Source organism: Ceratotherium simum, chromosome 14 (genome assembly GCF_057802395.1).
Source record: "Ceratotherium simum simum isolate JZ-2026a chromosome 14, ASM5780239v1, whole genome shotgun sequence".
NCBI classification, from domain to species: Eukaryota; Metazoa; Chordata; class Mammalia; order Perissodactyla; family Rhinocerotidae; genus Ceratotherium; species Ceratotherium simum.
Window position 1 is genome coordinate 7807022 of NC_141913.1, and position 18074 is coordinate 7825095.

Consider the following 18074-nt stretch of genomic DNA (forward strand, 5'->3'; position numbering starts at 1 on the left):
CTTCTGAATTGTTACTGATGCTGAATGGTATTCTGAGTTCTTGGATTTCAAGTTTGTGCAATGAAAATAAAATGTGAAAATTCCCCCCGAATGTAAATGTGTCCCCCAGTTCTTTGAAAGATTCTCTAAGGGATAAAGGAATAAAATAAAAATCTATAGTAGTAGATTTCTGTCAGCCTTTTGCCTTAATCTTTGGTTCAACCAGCATATTTCCCTGCATATTGTAGAAGTACGTCAAATTGGGGCTCTCAAGATAAGATATATAGAGATGAGTTTTAAAAGAGTCTTCCAAATCATACACAGAATTTCACATGACTACGTTTTAAAGGGTTAGTAACATTGTCTTCTTAAATATGCCACTGCCTGCTAAGCTGAAAAATTAACCAGATAGAAGAATCCCTCTTGTAGACCATTCACTCACATTAGGCACAGAGTTGCAAGACAATACTAAATGACAACTGTAAAAAACAACCTCATTATCAACACTACAAAGTAGTTAAAAACCAGTTTAGTGGGGTTTTTTTCATTGTTTTCTGCTACAGCTGAGGATATTCATGTTTGCAGAAGCATTTTTATTCTCATCATTTAGATCCCGCTTCTGCTTGCTATTGGCACAACATAGTGATTTCTGGATTCTCTCTCATCTGCTGTCTGCGACCCCACTAAAGGCAGTCAAAAGTCACTGAGTTCTTGGCCGTGGAGTTAATCATGAAGAGAGGGACAAGGGATCGTGAAAAGATGGAAACTATTTGGTTAAATGCCTTTAAACAACTGGATCTGAGAAAATGCACCAACTAAATTTAATTAAAATATAGTTAAAAGTATCTCTTTTGTGTAAAATGTAGCAAGGCAAGCAAAACACTTTTCTCAGTGTGTTACTGAAATTTACCCACACAGTGACAAAGCACCAGGCAGTGTCCCGTCCCCCCCCCAGTGCAGCCGGGCTGTGCTCCCTGCTACCTGGGAGGGGGTCCTCAAACCAGCAGCAGCAGCATCTGCAGACCTTGGGAATCAGGACGTGCAGCTGAACCTCGTCCCCAGGTGCATCGGTGACCCACGTGCACATCACAGCGTGAGAAGCACTGTGCCCTCCCTCTCCGTTCTCACTGCCACCCTACTCCAGGCTCTGATCCCCTTTACCCGGACAATATAGTTTCTGGTGACTCCTCTCCTGCTCCTTTCCTCAGGGTAAAGTTCACATGTGTAATCTGGCCTCCAAGCCCTTCGCAATCTGTCCCATCTTTTCGTCATCTTTTTGATGGCAAACCCTCCACCCCAGTCAAATCTCCATGTATTTTTTGGCCTCTCAGACCTCTGTGTAATTCCCACTTTTTTTTTTCTTTGAAGCCCCAGATTAAACCCTACCTCTCCCAAGAAGCCAATTCTAACCACCACGAACCCTGAAATCCTGTTCCCCATGTAGATTTACTGTTTGATGATTTGATTGTCACGGTATACACCTTATATTGTGATTTACCCCTTTTTTAAAAGTTGGGGTATAAAATACACAGTGTGTAAAGTGCACTGATGACCTTTTTACAACCGTATACACTTGGTTCCATTTTTTTCTTTATGTGTATGCCTTGTCTACCTAACTGTATTGAGCACCATTTAAGGCAGAAGCGTGTCTTTTTTTCTAGAAGGAAGCCCTAGATAGCCAGCACCCGCCATACTTAGTCTAAATCTTTTACTGTATTCAGCCATTCTGAATAAACACTGCTGAATTGTTTGTCCTGACACTATTCAGGAGGGAGGGAGGACATATAAACCTGGAGAGCAGGACCAAACGTTTCAATTTGGAGAAATGCTATGAAGGAAAAGACAAAGTGCTTCTGAGGATACACAACGGGGCTCTGGCCGAGTGCCCCCTGCACCTACTTTACCCACGGTGTACGCTGTCGTTAGAGAGCTCTCGGCATGATCACGAGTGACAGCACCCCAGGGAGGTGTGCATTCATGCCAGAGACACTACCAGGAACCACCTGAGCTGGGTACCACACCAGGCCCAGTAACTGACGGAGACAGACAGTGTCTGGTCCTGCTCCATACGGAACTTCCCACCTAGTTGTACGAAAACGAATCTAGGTAAACCAGGCAGGCATTTAGCTAATTCTAGTCAGTTGATTAAAAGAAAAAAAAAATTACAAGGGCCTGCTCACCAGTTTGTTCAATGTCCACTGGCGTGTAGCTTTTTTGCCAATAATACCAAAGGTCTGAAGCTTCGGATTTTGGCTACAGACGCCTCCAAGAGGGTGCTGTGTGTATTGCAGAGGAGGAATCTAGAACATAAGTTCCCTCACTTCTGCTTTACAATGTGAGATTGTCTGGCTGACTCTGAGACTCTGTTCAGTTAATAAGGTTATCAGACTGGTGCTTATTTTAGGTGGCCCCTTCACAAATGAAAGACAGCAGGGTAGGCACACAGTGCCCAAGCCTCAGAGCATGCCTGCATCTAAAAGGCGCACACATGCATTAACAACCCTTCAGGAATAAACAGCTTTAGTTAGAAGTTCTCCGATAGTGCACATATCATCTGAACTGAAATACACTAAACAGTTCATAAAATAAACTAAGTTTATTCTAAATCCATGTTAGAAACTGTGCATTTGAAGGCAGAAATATAAAAAGGAGAAATAAGAGTAAAAATTGTACGAGTAGTTGCATAGATCAACTATTTCCTTGATATGTTTGAGTTGGATCCTTTTGTAAATTATATTTGTATTTAGCCCAGAGAAGCTTCATTATGAAGAAGAATCTAGTTGCCACGAAGCAACTGTTATAGTAAAGAAGTAATAGCTAGGGTAGCTAGGGCTTCTAGAAACATGCATGAAAATTCATGTTAACCAAACAGAAATTCAGGTGGTAAGGGTGAGTCTGTAAAAATATCATGCTTTCTGAACCAAATCTACCTCTGAATTTTTTTTTCTTAAATAGCTTTTTAAACAGGATTCGCACTCATATGCAATAACATGCAGTTTAAAACGATTTATTTGACAAACTTCTGTGGTTTACATTTCAGCATTTCATCAACTGCAAAAATGAGGAAATAATTCATGGGCCTGATATGCTTTTGAAAATAATATTTTATGGTTCATAAAAATGTACATTCATATAGTTTGAAATGAACTTATTTTAAGAAAGTTCAAGCATTTGTTTAATCTTACAAAATATATTAATTTTGTTGGGAATATTTGCACTATAAAAGGATCTTCAATTTACCAAAGGATTCAACATTAAGCTATTTTTTAAGTTGTAATTATTTTTTCCACTCTAAAGAGGGATTACAACTCATGCTGGACTCACACACAGCTGCCTCTGTACAACCATGTGGCTGAGACACCAAAAGGGGCGAGTTCTACAAATATGTGGGGCAGACAATTGACAGGTGTCCCTTACGGAAGACTTCAGACCAACATCCAGTCAGATATAAACACACTTAAATATGAGGATCAGTCCTCATCTACATACACTTCTTCCTTTTTTTTTTTTTCCTTAAACACACTCACTCACACTGGAAAACATGTTATAATGGTGAAGACTTGGTTATGAATCTTCCAAAAGGCTTGGAAGAGTCCCTATAATTATTTTCTGAAACACTGGAATTCTCTTATGGAGAAATCTTCCAGTGAAGGAAAGGGAGAATTTAAAATATCCTTAAGTATTTAACTTATATTACTATAATTGCCAAGGCAAAAGCAAGTCGCTGTTCTCCATGTTTCAAGGCTATGAGAAAGTGGTGGCTACAGGCTTTACTTTTCAGCCACAGAATACACACTGCCATTCCAGAAAGATGGAAGGCAGCACAGCTGGGCTCTGGACTTAAGAGAGCCAAGCCTGCTGTCCAATCCTGCATCTTTTGTTCTTCCCAGACTTCCAGCTCGCTGCATGTATATTTAAGTTATTTGCACGGCTAGGTAAAACATTCCACCTTATATTTCCAAGGTTTTTAAAGAGTTGTTGCTTTAAGACAAAATAATACATGCAAATCATCAAAACTTAAAATGCGGTTCTAATGTCATTTCTATTTTTGTTAAAATCAAAACAAAACCTACAAACACACAGTCCCAGGGTTTTCTTAAACCAATCAACAGTTCTTTGGCAATGTTAAGAGTGAGTAATATGACTGCCATGCTAATTAACATACTTTATCAGAAAATAACTAGAAACATGTTACAGAATTCCATTTGAAAGAAACTGTCATATGTTTAACCTTGTGTTTTTAAAAATTCTTCAGTAAATAAAAATATAAATGAACAATTTTTTCCTTTAATAAATGGAAGTTATGTGGCATTTTTTTCCAGTTATAAGACAACTACCACACGAAAAATTTATAGAACAGTAAGTATTACGCAAGAATATCCTAAGGTAATTTTAGTGTAAGTTACGAGAGCAAATTAAAGGTCAACTGTAGTCTCGATTTGACGGCAAAAACAAAAGATACAAAGAAATAACTCGGTCCATTAAATAAGCTGAATGAGGTGTGCCAGCCCTGTAATCAATCTAAGTAATCATTCTCCTCTCTTCAATTTTTATGCACCACCTGTCAATTCTAGATATTATCAATTACACTAAATTAAAAAAAAATAACCAATTTTGATAATTCGGGTAGAAAACTGAATACACGGGAACTAGAGTTTTGACCAAATTTTTGAGAAAGATTCATATACACCAAAATTAATTAGTTCTGTTAACAGGCAGCTATAATAATACACATCATTACAAGCTATACAGAACTTTAAAATCCAGTTAACAGTGGAGAAAGCCTGAAATTTCTTAATGTATCTGGAGAGCACTGTAAACCCACAGGTAGAAGCATTTTAAGTAAAGAGCATTTCACCATTCTGGCACGTTCAGAGTTTCTAGTGTATAGTATCTTTCTAATATACAGAGAGCATTTCAGAAGGAGGCTACGGCCAGGAAACCTCAGGGTGGGTTCTGTGTCACACTTGATCCCGCAGGCGGGCCAGTCTCTGGGAGAGTTCATCCTGCTCGGCCGAAGCCACGCTCGTGGACACAGAACCGGTCTGCCCCTGCGGCAGCTCCATGTTGAGGTCTAGGCCGGCCTCATCTGCCATTTCCTGGAGCAGCATATCCACTTGGTTCTGGGGAGTGGTCAGCGTCGTCGTGCTGCTCATCGTGTCTTCCATTTGCTGCGTCTGGACGTCCAGCGTCTCAAACTGGTGTTCGAATTTGTCCATCAAAGCAGAGATCTTCTCCAGATTCATGGTCTTCAGCGTCGCATCCATCGACTTAACCACACCGGCCATCGACTTGGTCACCTTGCCCATCGTCACCGCCGTCTGGACTCTGGCAGCCACAGCATCGACACGCGCACTCATTCTCAAGAAATTCACCGCCTGGTTCTTCTGGCGAATGGCATTTTCGGCGTGTATCCTCGCAACTTCCATGTTGCCCTTCTGAATGGCCTTTTTAATTTTGGCCTTCTCGGCCTTTTCCTCCTTGTCGCATTTCTTGGCACTCCTGCCCAGTTCTTTGGCCGCGAACTTTAGGTTGAACAGGTGTTTCTCCATGTTGGACATAGTCGGACGGCTCCTTGGGGTCGACGGCCAGGGCCGGGAGGCGCGCGGAAGAAAGGCCGAAAGACGTAGCTCCGCTGCCGGCCGCCGCTCCTTTGTTTTGGTGCCACTTCCTGTTTCTACCTGCGCGGCGCAGGCGGTGACGTCAAGCCTGGCGCCGGCGGGCGGGGCCCGCGGGACGGCCGGCGCCGGGGGGACGCCCCTGAGGCGGGGCTCGGGCCAGACGGCAGAGACAAGGACCGCGGGGCTCGCTCGCTCTCTAGGCCGAGTTCCGCAGAGTTTTAAGTATTTAACCATTAGTAAATTCAGAGAAATTACTGTCCAGACACGCTTATTAGGAATATATCTACTGAAGAGGACAGGCTATGTCTAGAGCTACACGTAAAATATATCCAACGTGGCAGGCTTACGGTGTGTGGCCAGAGGGCTAAAAACCAGCGAACCGTCAACTAGGTCTGCAGACTTAAAGCTTTCATTATTTGCATGGTTAACTTCCACTTTGTCAGAGGAACCTGAAATCGTGGATCATTAATGCATTAAAAAGCAAAACAAAACAAGAGCTGTATCATTGGCCTGCGTCTCAATCTTACTACAATTTGGGAGGGAGTCTTGTGACGTCCTTTTATTGCAATGGGTGACAATACCTTCAAAACCGTGGACCACCACATTCAGCTCCTGGGTGAGTTGCCAGCACCCAGCATCCCGAAATCCTACGGTGTAGTAATAAAAGGACCCATTTTCTGCTGGCACAATTCTATTTGATGTTTTATAAATATCCAAGGAACTTCACTCACATTTAAGTTTGACAGGCTAAACTGTCATTTTCAAATTACGCAGGCAGAGAATGGTGAAGTACTGGGACCCACACCCACTGGGATACATCAAAACTGTCACTATGTATTATACCCTTTTAAACGCAGGCTTTCAGATGGCAGCAATGTGTGCTGTAGCTTTTGTCTTTTAGAAAAGATTCCTCAGATAAGCAATAACAAAATATAAGAACGCCCAACCTGCCCTAAGGAGCTAGGTTGAAAATGAATACTGAGAGCTAATTCTGTTTAGAGCTCATTTTAATCCAGAGCCTTATATCCCTTTGGGCCTCCAGGGATAACTTGCCAGTGGTCTTGCACACAGATTAAAGGAGAGCTGGTGTCACATGCATCCTCCTAGAACACAGTTCTGATGATATCACTCTCTTGCTCCAAAACCTGGGCATGAAGACTGAATTCTATGCAGCATACTGGGTCTTCACCCTTCCTTCCCTTTCTCTCCCCTACGTGCCAGGCAAACCAGACGGAAGCATAGAAGTCAACCATCATTTGTGTCATTTGATCAATGTGGAGAATGAGGCTCGATGCTCCTTGCTCTGCGTACACTGCTCTGCCTATAGAGATCCTGCCCCTCCCCAAAAGCCAACTTCTCCATGCAGCCTCCCAGGACCCCCTGCCTCTGTGCAGCCACTGTACTCTGCACCTCTGTCCCAGCACACGGGGCATACCTCCTGGCAGGGGGGTCTGTGGGTGCAGGTCACCTATGATATTAGGAATCACGTGGAGGCAGAGGACTGTCTTACTCCTTTTCCCCTCATGGAAGCCAGCAAGCACTCAGCACACTGTAGGCACTGAATCCCATAAGGCTTTGCTGAATTGAATTGTGGTTGAGAGGGGCTAGGACATTACCCTAGTTAGCAGCTTAGCTAAGATTACTTTTTTTCCCTAACTCTTCATATTAGACGTTTCTAGAAAAAACCAATAATAGGGAAGAAATCTGTTTGAAGTGGGGATAGAGGGCCTACACCCACTTCTCTGCTCACTCCCCAACTTACCCTCCCTTTATTTTGGGTTCCTTGCAGTTTGCAAGCTGGTTCTTTGACCATGTTCCACAGTTTGCTTAATGACAAATTCTACTTAGGTGAGAGGGTTTGGAATATAATCAGGAGAAACTGACAGATGATGAGAACAGTGACAACTAACATTTATTAAGTACTGATGTGCCAGGCGTTGTTCTGTTCCGTTAACTCATCTCATCCTTACAAACACTATGAAGTAGATACTATTAACATGTCACTATTAACACGTTACCTTACCTACAGGTAAGGTAACTGAAGCACAGAGAGCTGAGCAACTGGCCTGAGACCACGCATCTGCTAAGTGTTAGAAATAGGATTCCATGGACATAGCAGGGACCAGTAATAAAACAATGGGGAATCCAATAAGTTAACAAGAATAAAAGACCGATCATCTCTGGCTTCAATGACGAAGGTGACTTAGCAGTTGTTCTTTTGAGAAGACTGAGGAGTCGCATTGACTGCAAGGTAGATAAAGCAAGGTTGCTAAAAGAAGTTAACATCCCCTGAAGCTACATTCATGGACTGACATTCATTGACTGATGGCAGGTCTCCTCTCTAGGCTGGTCAGTCTAGAGAATGGGGTAGAGTTGCAGAAGCCGTATCTTCAGACAGCAGGGCAGACCAGAGCGCAGAAGAGAAGGCTGACCTCACCTTTGGCAGCTGCCCCTCCTCCCCAAGCTCAGGGTAGAAGCATTCCCAGGCCCCTGCCCTCTTTTTTCTTCTAAACACCCCAGCCATCCCCATTGTGCTCAATATATCCTATAGCTAACAGCTCTCACTTTTACATTTCTAGAACAAGTTTTCTTCTGAGCTCCAATATACCCAACTGTCTCCTGACACTGGAGAATTTGAGGTGCGAGACCATTTGGCAACTTCTCCAACTGACTGAACTCTCAGTCCTTGCCCCCAAACCTGCTCATCCTTACTTACTAAATGGCACCTCCGTTCATTCACCTGGTTGTTCAAGTGAGATTCTTAGGAATAATCCTGGATGACCCCCTTCTCTACATCTACATCCCATTTCTAAGTTTTTCCATTCTTTGCATTCCATCGAGGGTGAAAACCTTCAGGGTCTGTTTCAGACTTGCATACTTTCTTTTTCATGTATCTAGCAAAGGGGAGATTATGCTGGGTTTATGAAAGATTATCAAAGGAGACTTTGGTCCTATGACAACCAGTTCATGGTATAAAAAAAGAACACAGAGTTTACAATCAGTGAACAGTCAGAACTGCAATCACATTGCTACCTTACAACACCCACAGCCAAAGTAGAAAGGTTTTTTAGAGACTGTAAGAAAATTTTGATTAGAGTGTACACATTTCTAGAAAGCCATAAGTCAAACCAGTTAATTATTCTTATCATAAAATAAGAAAAATATGCTATAATATGGCCTATTTCTTTTTCCTTCCTTTGAACGAATATAAATGGTTAAACGAGATATTTAAGCAGGACATGTGGCTTGATTTAATTGGAAAATAATCATTTGCTAAATTTAAAGACATTCCAAAAAAAAAAGAGAGAAATCGATATGAAAAATAGTTTTATTGTGTGTGTTAAAATATTACTGGATTCTCATAGGTAGGTTTCTAGAGGTTTTGAAATGTTATACCTGGAATTCTCTTTCACAGCTCCTCCTCGCTTACCACAATATGTGCCACAATGTACATATTTGTGTTGTTTTGCTCAGTAGCAGTCTGTCCTTCTAGGTCTTTCCATGGTGACATTTTGGTTCACTACCTCACAGCTGGTACTAGTCAATCTCTGGAACACACAGATGCTCAATAAATTTCTGTTGAATGTATGAATGCAGCCAAAGGAAATGGCATTGGATATATAGCCACTTGTTGACCATTCCAAGGAATACGTGACATATATCACTGTATCTATTATATATATAATTTTTCTCTCTAATGCCTTTTTATTTAGGAACACAGCTATAATTTAAAACTCTGCGACTCAAACCTTAGCAAATTGCAAAGTCATTGTCCCTCAAATTATGTTAACATGATGTTAAGGTTTAAAAATGAAAACAAAAAAGAGTTAGAAGGAAATAAAAAAGTAGCACAGGCGTGGACTGCTGCACTGCTCCATGTGTGGGCTGGTAAATGTCTGAGTTATCAGTCCTCGTGGTGGTGTGGGGGTGAATACTGCTGGGAGTATTCACTGTCCATTCCTCATGGCCTAATTGGGCATCCACTACTGTACTGACATAGGGATTCTCCTGCTCTTTCTCTGTGCTGAATAACTTAGCAATTTGATGACAGGCTGAAAATTAAATCTAAATACTTCTGTCCCTCGAAAGACAGTCCAGGCTTTCTTTTGGTGCTGAGTAAAGCAATGACCACCCTGCCCTAGACATTCACAGAAGGGGGGGCCCATATTCCTTCCCAGTCCTCCTTGCAATAAAGAACTATCTGGATTTTGAAAAAATCAATGGCAGTAATTCTTTTTTTAAAAAGTAGTCTCTAAATATTAATTTTCCCACTTGGGTTTTGTTAAAGCATAACTCCAGACTCTCTTTAGTTCAGTCCTACTTTAGGACGATTTTGGACTTTCCCAACAAAGGAAGCAACACGAAAGCAGAGGGAGCGGCATGCAGTGTGGTCCTGACCAGGTGTCGGGGCCCTGGGCTCTGGTCCATCATGGGCAAAGCTGTGTGATGACCTGTGTAACCCAGACTAGGCCAAGTCTCTTCTTGGGCCTCAGTTTCCTCATTTATAAAACTGGAAAGGGAAGACCTGTGATCTAACAGTAGGTGATAACGCCTTTATCAGGCATTGGCACCAGGAGAAGCTGCTCAAAATCATTAAACATAATAAAAAATCTCTGAGTTAAAATAATTCCAGCAAGGTCTCAACATAATCTGTTTTGGCAAAGATGTGAAGCAAGGAAGACTCTCATACACCATTGGTGGGAATGTTAGTAGATATAATCTCTTCAGGAAAAAATCAGCGTTATCTAATAAAGTTAAAATATGCATCCCCTGTGAGCACTAATTCCACTTCTGCTTGACCTCCCTACAAAAACACTTGCACATGTGTACCACGTTACAAAACAAGATGTTCAGAGCATCACTATTTGTCATAGCCAAAACCCGGAAACAACCCAACTGTCCACCAACAGAACAGGAAAATAAATTGTGGTATATTTTTACAATAGACTACTATATAGCAATGAAAATACTTAGCTACAACATACTCAAAACATGAATAAATCTTAAAAACTTAATTTGAGTAAAAGAAACAGACCAAAATGGTATACACTGCATAATTTCATTTAAAAAAAACCCTGAGACAATCTGTAGAGATTCATTGTAAAATTTACTAAGAGAAAAAAATGTATTATTTATATTGCTTTTCTCCCAGCAATTTGTGATGGATGTCTGCAAATCTTGCATGGAACATGTAGAGTAGATCCAACAAAACAGAGAAGGCAGACTGTGTCTATTTCTGTATAATTCCTCCATTTACGGAATATTTTGTAAAAATAAAATCTACTGCTTTGGTTGGGTCCCTGCCTCAATGAGAGAAAGAAATATGGGCAGAAACTAAAGAACTATGGAAGGAAAACAAAGACTGAAATATTTCATGTCTATGAAACATGTGATACATTCCTCTTTCCAATCACTCTTCCCATTCTTCACGGGAAATCTTTATTATACTACCTTTTTTTTTTCCTTTTTAAGAAAAACTTATTCCCTTGCACAGAAACACGTTGCAATATCTAAGCTGCCTGGCTGTCTAACGGGAAATAGATAGGTCGTCCTACAGACACATTTCTGGATGGAAAGTGATTTCACGACTACACATATGGGATGACAAGACTGTACAACGGCCTAGCCAGGCTGCATCTGGGACCTCTCTGCAGGAATCTGGAAGCTGACTGTTGTCACATAAGTTATTTTCTAACTTGAACATTAAGCTTACAACCCATAAGTTAAAAATAGTTAATGCGCACGCTAGCCAGTGAATTTTGTTGCATGTTAAAACCTTCCCTTGTCCTCCTCTTGCAGCATCTTCTGTGTCTAATGGAAACAGCTCGTTAGAAGCCGGGAGCTTCCCCAGGGCTAGTTTGGGTTGAGTATTGGGAGATGGTGGTGGAAGGAAATAGCATTTGCGTGTCTTATTGCTGCTCCTGGGAACAAGTGTGTGTAGCTGATGCACTCGTGTCCTTAAATCGATGCTGTGTTTGATCTGCCACAAAACAGCTTCTAAGTAGCATCATGTCGCAGTTAAATTGAGCTTAAGGAGGTCAAGTGATTTAAAATACCCATGGTCATAGAATAAAGAGCACTAGTTCTAACAACCGCATATTCTGAGAACCATTTAAAGTCTTTCAATTCTAGTTTAATCCACACTATGTACGTAAAGGAAGGAGTCTTTGGCCCTTAGTGCCCATACAAGTCTAAGCTTGCAATTTCTTTTGGTCAAGGAAGAGCTGCAATTTAAGCTTTGGAGCCAAAACATATAGATTTTGTTAGTTTAAGCTGATATCTTTAGTTAGGAAGCAAAACAGTATTAGAACTCAAATATAACAACTCAATAAGTGTTACTAGAAATAATTTAACACTTCTATTTAGAATGTAAAAAATCCGGGCCGGCCCCGTGGCTTAGCAGTTAAGTGCGTGTGCTCCGCTGCTGGCGGCCTGGTTCGGATCCCAGGCGTGCACCTACGCACCGCTTCTCCGGCCATGCTGAGGCCGTGTCCCACATACAGCAACTAGAAGGATGTGCAACTATGACATACAACTATCTACTGGGGCTTTGGGGGGAAAAAAAGGATGAGGATTGGCAACAGATGTTAGCTCAGAGCCGGTCTTCTCAGTGAAAAGAGGAGGATTAGCATGGATGTTAGCTTAGCACTGATCTTCCTCACAAAAAAAAAAATGTAAAAAATCCTATAACAAAGGAGAATATTTCTTATCACTTCTATACTTCTGTAATGTACTATTATAGAAGTTATAGCATTCACTTTTCTCTGAGACAGTGAACATTTGTGGTCTAAAGGAGGCCAAAGATAGATATGTTTAAAAGAAGTTTTTTAACTTTAAACTGGTTTTGAACTAAGTCATCAGACACGAGATATCTGAACTAAAACATAATGGATATGCATTCTTGTATTATCTGATGGAGTTGGGCTAGACTCTTCCAGCTCATGCCAGTATTCCAGAAATATTTACCGGGTTCAAGGCTCGAGGTGAATGGTATGGGGGACCGCAAACGTGATGCCTTGTTTATGTTCATAAAGCAGAGGTGTGTATGCCCCCAGTGTTTCTTCTCATGGAAGGTGCTCGACTGTTGGGACACAGAGGTGCTGGCTGAGCTTTCCTGATAAATTTGACAAGTGAGGCATTCTGGCAGGTATTTCTTTTCTAGGAACCACTAGGCTGCCTTGGGACATGATTAACCATGTTCTAAGTATAATAAACATCTGGAAAACAATACTTAACAGTAAATCTTAGCACACTGCAGGAGAAAGAAAATGTACTTTTAGAGCAGTTTAGGGGTTAAAAGACAATTCAAAGCTCACTGAATTTCAATTACACTAATGTGTAAAACGTTGCAAATTCTTCAAGGTCATTTACATGACATAAAATAAGAAGACGCACAAATTGCGTTCAACATGGTTCCTGCTCATTGGAAGCGTTCTAGTGTTTCCTCTTTCTGCAGCGGCCCAGCACTCTGTGTCTGTCACAGCCTCATCTCCCAGCAGGTCCCATCATCTCCCCTAGGTCCTTACAAGGACACTGACGGTAAGCAGACTAACTACGAGAAGTGTGTGGTTAACCAAGGGTGGAGAGAGGAGCCCTGAGGATTTCTAGATGGAGAGAGACTTCTGAGAGGGGGTGCCCCACGGGATGCTCTATTTTTAGAGATCAAATACAGTCATGCACCGCATAACAACGTTTCGGCCAATGAGGGACCACATATGCGACGGTGGTCTCATATGTGGGAAAAATTAGTACCATGTAACCTAGGTGTATGTAGGCTATACCATCTAGGCTTGTGTTAAGTACACTCTATGACGTTCGCACGATGATGAAATCGCCCAGCAACACACTTCTTAGAATGTATCCCCATCTAAAGCAACACATGACTGTACACGGATTTGTTCAGATCACTCCATGTGTCAGAGGAAGAACCAGAATAAGAAATGGACCTTCCAATCTATGTTCACCTCACGCCGAGTTTCTTATTTTAAAAGAGAACTGAGAAGTTATTAAACATGTTCAATTGAGGATAATAAAAATTTTCCTTTTTTGGACAATCTATTAAACCTTGTCGATTTTAGAAGAAGATATATTTAGTTACTGCATATATCTTAGCAGAGAGTCATGGCAAAGCAATTTCTGCCTTAGCAATTACTTCCTGCCTCGGGTAGCTGGTATGAGGAATCTTTCATTCTTTCTTCACAGAAACAATGCATAACACTCCAGATTCACATTGTTATCAAGTAGAATAAAAAACAATGGCATACCATGCATTAATTGTTTTCACGTGAATAAAATTGTTAGTAAGCAAATGTGCTTAGATTTCCTTAAGTTAAGTTAACATAATAATAGAATAAAGTTTGTATTTCGAACATAGCTTTTTGTTGCTGTCATGGATAATTATTACGAGATCAATGGAGTTTGGTGTAAGAAAGATAGTAAATTCTAACCACTGATGCATGCACTATCCTAAGGAAGGTTTTTCTTTCTTCCTTTTTTGAATGCTTTCTTTGATATGAAATTATCAACAGGTAGCTTCCTTACTTCCTAAACCTATTTTAAAAGCTTTAATTACATTTCTTGGTATTGTTTATTGGGAGGAGGGAAGTACTACTCAGTATTCAGTTTTCTGTGAGACAGTGAATACTTTTGCTTCAAAGGAGGCCATGTAGTAGCAGGTATCAGTACTTCATTCTTTTTTATGGGTAAATAATATTCCATTGTATGGACAGACCACATTTTATTTCTCCATTCACCATATGATGGACATTTGGGTGGTTTCCACTTTCTAGCTATTTTGAATAATGCTGCTATGAACAGATATTGTGCCTTTATCTGAGCTTTACAGAAAAATTAGTTGTGTATACATGAGAATGATGGACTTTGAATGGTAGAGAAAGCAGAAAAAAAGTTATAATATAAAAGTGCACTCATTTAACAAATAATTTTTGAACACCTACTATGTGTTAGGCATGGTTTCAGGCACAGTGGTAAACAATAATATTGCAGTCAGCAACAGCACAGTAACCTATCCATAATGAAGAGTCTAAAAAACTTGATTAGATTTAGTTATTCATTCACAAATATTTACTGAGATGTTACTGTGTGAAGCACTGCATGGACAACAACTCAAAATCCTATGGGAAAACACTTCTCATAAAATTACCTGCCAATTTCCATAAAGATGATTTTTTAGAGTTATTAAGACATTTTTTCACTGTGGAAATTATATTTTAAATCAGCATTTTTGCTTTCCTATTTCTTTTCTTCCCTTTTATCTCTTAAACTGATTAAAAAAGACAAAGTAAAAATATGCAAGATCTGACATTTTATGGGTCTTATACGGAATACTCTGAGCAGTGTACCTAGACTGTCACCTTACCCAGACTCAAGCATGCTGATGAGTTAGGAGTCATTTTATAGGAGAAGGAGTATTAACTTCTATTGAGCAATCGTTCACCACTTTTGAATGGTCTCTCTTTTTGTTTTTTAACTTGGTATTAAATAGAAAGGCCCTGAAATTAGGCGGATTCAAACGATCAGCAGTCTCCAAATTAATTTTACTGAGGTGTCCAAGTTAAAATCTAACAAGCCAGTTGCAACAGGGAGTCTCAATTTAAAGCGCATAATTTAACAGTATTTCCTATATTTGGAGTTGTGCACCCATCTCCATAATCACTTTTAGAACATTTTCATCACCTCCAAAAGAAACCCCATACCCATCAGCAGTCACTCCTCATTCTCCCTTCCCTCAGCCTCTGGCAACCACTAATCTGCTTTCTGTCTCTATGAGTTTGCCTATTGTGAATATTTCATATAAATGGAATCATACATGTGGCTTTTTGTATCCGGCTTTTTTGACTTTGTGTCTGGTTCATCCATGTAGCATGTATCAGTGCTTCATTCCCTTTTATAGTTAAATAATATTCCATTGTATAGACACAACACATTTTGTTCATCAGCTGATGGGCATTTGGGTTGTTTCCACTTTTCAGCTATTATGAATAATGCTGCTATGAACATTAGTCTTGAACTTTGTGTGTGAACATATGTTTTCAATTCTCTTGAGTACATATCTAGGAGTGGAATTGCTAGGTCACATGGTAACTCTATGTTTAACTGCCAGACTGCTTTCCAAACTGGCTGCACCCTTTTACATTCCCACGAGCAGTATATGAAGGTTCCAATTTCTCCACTTTCTTGCCAACACTTATTTTATCTGACTTTTTGATCATAGCCATTCTAGTGGGCGTGAAGTGGTATCTCATTATGGTTTTGATTTATATTTCCCTAATAGCTAATGATGTTGAGCATCTTTTCATGAGCTTATTGGCCATTTATATACCTTATTGGGGAAATGACTATTCTAATCCTTTGCTCATTTAAAAATTGCTAAAATTATTATTATTAAAGATAATATTGTTTATCTTCTTATTATTGAGTTGTAAGAGTTCTTCTGGATACAAGTCCCTTATCGACATATAATTACACATATTTTCCCCTTTTGTGACTTGTCTTTTTACTTTCTTGAACCACGAGGACCTCTATAGAAAAACAACTATCTTGGCTTTCATTTGCAAATTATGTTCAAGATATGAATTGGATGGAAATGGAAAGTTGATGAGAGTGACTTCAGAATTTGGAAAATGGGTGCCACTGTGACAATCCACTTCATTACAAGCTTAGCGCCAGGCCTCATCATCTTTAAGATGTAGAGCCGGGCAGCGCCGGGCACACATCTGATGCTCACATAATGTCTGTTGAATATTTAACCCACAATAGTCTCTCACTATCTTTAGGTTTAAAATTTGAAATCCTGGATAAATCAAATATAGTCTGGCATGGTGTAGTCCTGTGTAATCTTAGGTGCTTTTTGTTTCCTCTTCTGTAAAATGGAGATAGACTCTCAGCATGAGGATTAATATGTTTACTCATATAATGTGCACAGAGCAGCACCCCCAAATGGTAAGTTTCAATAACAATGACCTATTTTGTAGCTACAATTTGAAGCTAAGAGATACAGTACACATCTCAAGTTATTCTGAAGCTGTATACTTTATTAATAGTGGTTCTTAGTGGTTTTCAATCTGAGTTCCCTGGGTTCTTTGGAAGTGTTTCAAAGAATTCGGCAAAAATTACACTTAAAAGAATTGTAATAAAAATTCTCACACACTCAAATGTCTTACACGCCATACTGTAATTTGCAGGCTACCATCAATATGTTAATTTGTGCTGCTGTTACTTATTTTTCTGTAGACTTCTGAGCACATCTATTCATTTGTATATTTTTCTTCCCCCTACATTTTACTATGAAAATTTCAAACATACAACAAATTTGAAATAATTTTATAGTGAATGCTTGAATACCCACCATCTAGATTCTGCCATTACTATTTTATTGTACTTTAAAAAAAATCACATATCTATCCATCTATCCATCTTATTTTTGATGCATTTCAAAGAAACTGCAGACACCAGTATACGTCCTCCTAAATACTTCATAGCACATAGATCATTATCTAGAAATCAATATTTGTTCACAGTTTTCTCTCTCTTTTTTTTTTGTGAGGAGATCAGCCCTGTGCTAACATCTGCCAATCCTCCTCTTTTTTTGCTGAGGAAGACTAGCCCTGGGCTAACATCCGTGCCCATCTTCCTCCACTTTATATGGGATGCCGCCACAGCATAGCTTGCCAAGCAGTGCGTCGGTGCGCGCCCAGGATTCGAACCGGCGAACCCCGGGCCGCCGCAGCGGAGCACGCACACTTAACCGCTTGCGCCACCGGGCTGGCCCCTCACAGTTTTCTCTTTTGATGTAAAATTAGATCCCAAGAAACACAAATCTTACATGTACATTTGCTGAGTTTTGACAAATATGTACACCTGTGTAACTCAAACTCCTCTCAAGATATTATGCACACATTTCAACTTCTTGCAGGCGTGTTGCTGTTTGGAAAGAAGGTCGTAGCAGTGCCCTGGTCGTTGTCCAGGTGACACAGCACCTGTCCAGGAGTAAAGCCCTGAGGGCAAGTCCCCAAGGCACAGAGGCTGCAGCACCTGGCTTCTTCAAATGCCAGTTAAGCGTGGGCTCACCTGTGGGGCCCAAGTCCTTGTCACAGAGTCACTCTCTTATAGAAAGTATTTGTGCTTTTAAAAATTTAAGTATCAAACTTCACATTTATGTCAAGGAACGTGACGAGTTGTTAGAGGTTATTAGGAATTCAACTTGGAAGAAAATTTCTTACAGTTCTCCTTTTCACAATTCTGCAGAATTTAACTTAAAATCTTTCTTGTGATTACAAGGCAAACAAACAAACAGAAAAACCCATTTTTGTTACCATTTGCAACTACTCATCTACATAAACCACAATATTTCCATACACCTCTCCCCCAGCAGGAAGAAACTGGATGTTGAGCCTAGAGAAAGACCCAAGTGTCACCTATGAGCACTGAATTTCAATTTCGTTCTTTATCAAA

The 18074-nt window shown here is 40.3% G+C and overlaps 2 protein-coding genes across 5 annotated transcripts in view; both read right to left on the bottom strand.

The window, feature by feature from the left end:
- Window positions 1–18074, bottom strand: part of GNAL (G protein subunit alpha L) — a 144242-nt gene that overhangs the window by 25594 nt on the left and 100574 nt on the right. The gene's annotated exons all lie outside the window — the stretch shown is intronic.
- On the bottom strand, window positions 2971–5656 carry CHMP1B (charged multivesicular body protein 1B). Its single transcript, XM_004421053.3, has one exon. It carries the CDS (start codon window positions 5538–5540, stop codon window positions 4941–4943), a length of 600 nt encoding a protein of 199 aa, XP_004421110.1. The 5' UTR covers window positions 5541–5656; the 3' UTR covers window positions 2971–4940.

What these genes read in the sequence shown, in the direction of transcription:
- CHMP1B (XM_004421053.3), bottom strand. Translation starts at nt 5,540, where the DNA reads ATGTCCAACATGGAGAAACACCTGTTCAACCTAAAGTTCGCGGCCAAA.